Source organism: Corvus brachyrhynchos, unplaced genomic scaffold (assembly GCF_000691975.1).
Source record: "Corvus brachyrhynchos isolate BGI_N302 unplaced genomic scaffold, ASM69197v1 scaffold72, whole genome shotgun sequence".
In the NCBI taxonomy this organism is placed as follows: Eukaryota; Metazoa; Chordata; class Aves; order Passeriformes; family Corvidae; genus Corvus; species Corvus brachyrhynchos.
Genome location: NW_008236763.1, coordinates 2,042,610 through 2,047,212, shown reverse-complemented (window position 1 = coordinate 2,047,212; position 4,603 = coordinate 2,042,610). Strand labels below are relative to the sequence as shown.

The 4,603-nt window shown below is 61.5% G+C and overlaps 1 protein-coding gene across 1 annotated transcript in view; it reads left to right on the top strand.

The window, feature by feature from the left end:
* REN (renin) overlaps nucleotides 1–2,292 on the top strand; it is a 4,306-nt gene extending 2,014 nt beyond the window's left edge. The window contains exons 4-7 of the mRNA XM_017727249.1: nucleotides 38–269; nucleotides 851–995; nucleotides 1,074–1,172; nucleotides 1,657–2,292. Coding sequence (XP_017582738.1) covers nucleotides 38–269; nucleotides 851–995; nucleotides 1,074–1,172; nucleotides 1,657–1,818 — 638 coding nt within the window. The 3' untranslated portion in view covers nucleotides 1,819–2,292. The remainder of the gene's footprint in view (nucleotides 1–37; nucleotides 270–850; nucleotides 996–1,073; nucleotides 1,173–1,656) is intronic.
* The last annotated feature ends 2,311 nt before the right edge of the window (nucleotides 2,293–4,603 follow it).

The following is a 4,603-nucleotide window of genomic DNA, read 5'->3' as shown; positions in this document are numbered from 1 at the left end:
TCCTGCTCCCCTCAGGAGCCCCCACGCCCACCCGGAGCCCTGCATGTGTCACCCCTTTGTCCCCGCTCTGCGCTGACGCCGCTCCAGCTGCTGGGCTGGGATTTTGGGGGGAAGGGGAATCACTCCCGCTGTGTTGGGCACGCCAGGAACGCTCCTCTGAAAGCCGGCGGGGAAATCATCCTGGGAGGCAGCGACCCCGCCTATTACACCGGGGACTTCCACTACCTGAACGTCAGCAGGAGCGGCTTCTGGCAGATCAGCATGAAGGGGTGAGGGCGGGGAGAGCCTCTGGATGGCCCGGGGATGCGGGGAATCACAAAAAACCGGGATTATCTAGGTGGGAATGGCCTCTGGGGCCATCGAATCCAACATTAGCCCAGCACTGGCAGCTCCAAGGCTGCATCTCGCAGCCCCCGCGGCTTTGTGAGGGTGGGACTTTAGGGAAGGCGCTCCAAGGAGGATGTTTTTGCTGCCGGATGCTTTTCCCCCGTCTGGAGAGGAGCGGGGTGGGCTCCTCCAGCTCCTCCAGGCTCAGCAAGGAGCCGGGAGCAGCTGGGAATGCAGAGGGGGTGGCACCGTGGGCTGAGATTCCACTTGGGAGCTACAGTTGGAAGAGTTTAACCCCCGTTCGTCCCGCGGGAGGAGCGGGAGGCACTGAAACAATCCCGCTTTGTTTCATCCGAAAAAAAAAAAAAAAATCCCCAAAAAATAAACCCTGCACGTGACGGAGCTCAGATTCCACACTGGAAAAGCCGGGAGCAGCACATGCCTGGCTGGGGGTGGATGTGACATTCCCGGGAGCACCCTTGGTGTCACCACGGGACACTCAGGGCCACCCTCCCCGCTCCAGGGTGTCCGTAGGGGCCGAGATCCTGTTCTGCAGGGAAGGCTGCTCGGTGGCCGTGGACACGGGGGCTTCCTACATCACCGGCCCCGCCGGGCCCGTGTCCGTGCTCATGAAAGCCATTGGGGCGGCCGAGGTGGCCGAAGGAGAGGTGAGTGACCGCCAGCCCCGCTCCGTGTCCCCGCTGGCTGCCTGTCCCCCGTGCCAGCGCTGTCCCCTCCTCCTGCAGTACGTGGTGGACTGCGAGCAGGTGCCTCAGCTGCCCAACATCTCCTTCCACCTGGGAGGGAAGGTTTATGGCCTCAGCGGCCCAGCGTACGTCCTGCGGGTGAGTGCAGCCCTCCTGCGGCATCCTGTGTGTCCTGGATCCCCAAAATCAGCCGAAATCAGCCCCAGAATGATGCTCCTTGTTTTCCCTAAATCCTCTTGTTGGCTGGAAGTGTCCACGTGCACCAGAGCGAGCTGTCCCTGCTCCTTTGGGTGGTTTAGGGGGGATTTGGGGTGAGCAGGGACAGGCAGGGATCCTTTTTGTTGGAATTTGGATATCAGGAAAGGCTTTTCACCCCGAGGGTGGGTGGACACTAGAACAGCAGGTGGTCACCAAGAGCTCACGGAGAGCCTGGACAACACCCTCAGGCACAGGGTGGGATTTTGGGCATGTCTGTGCAGGGAAAGCAGTTGGGCCCGATGATCCTTGTTCGGGATATCCCGTGATTCCCGAGGAAGGAACATCGTGGAGCTGGGGCACAGGGTGACACAGGGACCCTCCTCCTCCCACCACCTCCATCACCCTGCGGGTCTCCTTCTCGCAGCAATCCCAGTACGGCGAGGACGTGTGCGTGGTGGCTTTCTCCGGGCTGGACATCCCCCCTCCGGCCGGTCCCCTCTGGATCCTGGGCGCCACCTTCATCGGCCACTACTACACCAAATTCGACCGGCGCCACAACCGCATCGGCTTCGCCACCGCCCGCTGACCACCCGGGGAGGGCCGGGGGGGCCGGGAGTGGGTGTGGAGAACCAGCCCGGGGGCAGGAGGAGCCCCGGGAAGCAGCGATTGGAAGCGCGAGTGAGGGAACAGCAGCTTCCTTCCAGCTCTGCCACCTCCTCTCTCGTCACTGCGAACCTCGCCTGCTCCCACTCCCAAACCCCCGCGCCGCTTCCCGGGAGCCTCTCCTGCTGCCGCGAGCTGAGCCTGGAGCGGCTCTGGGAATTCGAGCGGGATCCTGCGGCCGGAGCGGCCCCTCCGGGCGTTTTGGGGACGATGTGCAATAGCAGGACCAGCACACGGTGATTTGCTGCTGGGGTGGCTGAGGGATGGGCCGAGACGGTTTGTGCTGTTCCTTAATTGGGGGGGGAGGGGGAATAATCAGTGTTTAATGATAGTTTTAGCTGGTGTTAGCCCTGTCTCTCTCTTCTTGACTTTAACATTAAACAATTTAAAGCAACAGGAGGCTGAGTGGGGCTGGGTCTTGCTGAGGGGGGGATCAGAAACCTTTGTTTGGAGAACTGGGCCACAAATGTCGCTCTGCCAGGAGCCACCACTGCGTCCGTGTCCTTCCATCCCATAAGGGTGCAGCCCCCTCCCAGCTCCTGCCACCGCACCTCCTGTGGGCAAATCAAGGGCTCTGCAAAGCTCTTTCTGCAGATGGGGCGGTCTCAGGACCCCTGGATGTCCCCTTGGGGACAGGGACGAGGCTGTGCCTCAGCTCTGCGGGGGCTCTGTGGGGAGGGGACTGTGTCACACACACGGGGAAGGTGGTTCATGTCCCAGGGCCTGCTTCCATGAAAAGCCAGAGTTTTGTCTCTGCCCTGGATGTGGAAATGCCCCTGGAGCTGCTAGCCCTGTGCCAGCTGGCCTGGAGGGAGGGACAGGGCAGTGCTGCCAGCTGGGGGGGACATTCCCAGTGCTGCCGCGAATCCGAGTGCTCCCAACGCCAAGGGAACACGGTCTCGCCTCCAGTTTGACCAGTTTAGGTGCTGGGAGTGCCATGATCCTCAGGGAAAGCTGCTCCTGGAGCAGAGCCTAGAGCGAGTCAGGGTCTCCCCATGGAAGAGCAGCTGCTGGCAGGAGCTCCTGCCCCTCAGTGCTGGAGCCAGCAGGGACTGGTGATGAATTCCCAGTGCTGGAAATTCCACTGCTGATGAAGAGCTCCCAGAGCTGACAAATTCCCTCTCAGCTGCAGGGATGGTTGGGAGGGGGATTCTCCTGCCAGCACCGAGCCGGTGGCTGCTGTGTGACCCTTCCAGCAGCCTCCCCTCTGCTCCCAGCCCGGATCCTCATCCCTGCCCTGCCCCACGGCAGCCCCAGAGCGGAGACGATGGGTCTGGGGCGGATGTTTGTCCCTCCTGGGAGGTTCTCTGCAGCCGTGGAGTGTTTAAACCTCTTCGTGCTGGGATGCACAACCCCGGTGGTTCCGGGGGTGGGAAGATTCAGGCTCCTGTGGGTGGGATGTGGTGGGTTTTCTCTGTCGCCTCCAACACGGGGGTGGTGGCAGCGGCTCTTCAGGGCCGGGGGGTGGAGGGAAGGGACGAATATCTCCTCTCCTGCAGCGTTTCCTGAGTACGCCCGGAGCAGCCGCTCATCAGCACAGGAAACCTCAGGAGCTGGGAAGCGGCGGCAGGGAGGGATGGGAGAGACCCTCAGAAAAGAGGGAATCTGCTCAGGTCAGGGCTGGAGCTACATCCACGACGTTCAGGGTGCGCAGAGATGCCGGCAAGAGCCTCCTCTCCCCTTCCCAGCACAGCGAAATTCCACTTGGAAATTTCCAAACCTGTTCTCCACAGCCAAGGCTCTGGGCTGGAGAAGACTCGAGAGGATGGGAAGATGTGAAAGGTGACTTCAGCCCCCACCGCGGCTTCTGCCACAGCCCCTCAGCTGGAAAACTCTCAGCCTGGCCTAAACCAGGGTATTTTTTCGTGGATCCCTTTCTATTCCAATTCCGCGCACTCGTTTCAAGCAGCGGAAGGAAAAATCCGCCAGAGCCGCTCTCGGTGCCGCTGCCGGGCCCCTTAAGCCGGGTTTATTAACACCTCTAATCGCCTGCTCCAGGGGCAATTTCCCGCTGGATGCGGCGGCCCTGCCTGCGGGGCACCGCTACCCCGGATTAGATCGTTCCGGCCGAGCAATTAGGCCGCGCTCAGCCCGGCAAAGCGCGGCAGCAATTATGCCCATCCTATTAACACTGACAGGGCTCGCGCTATTTTTAGAAACACGGGAAACTGCCTGGAGGGGGTTTTTTGTCCCCTCCGCCCCCCTCCCCTTCCTTAAATGATTTTCCCCAGGTCTCCATGGTCCATTGAGCTGATTTCAGGCACGGCCAGCCGGGAGCTTTGGAGGGGGCATTCTCCTCTCGCGGCCATGTGACGCTGTTATTTCCTCTGATAATGAAGCCGCGTCCGGGAGCAGCGGGGGCTCTGCCAGCGGGAAAATCCCGCTCTGCCTTCACCCCCAAAAACCTCTTCCCAGCCCAGCTGTGAATCCCTACGGAAGTCAGTGCCTGGAGAGGTTATCCCGAGGGGATCCATCCCGCCTGGAGCCTTGGGTGCTGCCAGCTAATTCCCGTGCGTGGCGTCCTCATCCTTTTTAACCCCAAAGGGAGGGAGTGGGGGCTGTGCGGAGCCCCTCGGGATGGCGGAGGGGCTCAGGGGATGGGCGGATGGATACGGATGGATACCGATGGATGTGGATGGATGTGGATGGATGTGGATGGATGTGGATGGAGAGGAACTGGGGTGCAGTTGCAGGTGTAGCGGGGGCGG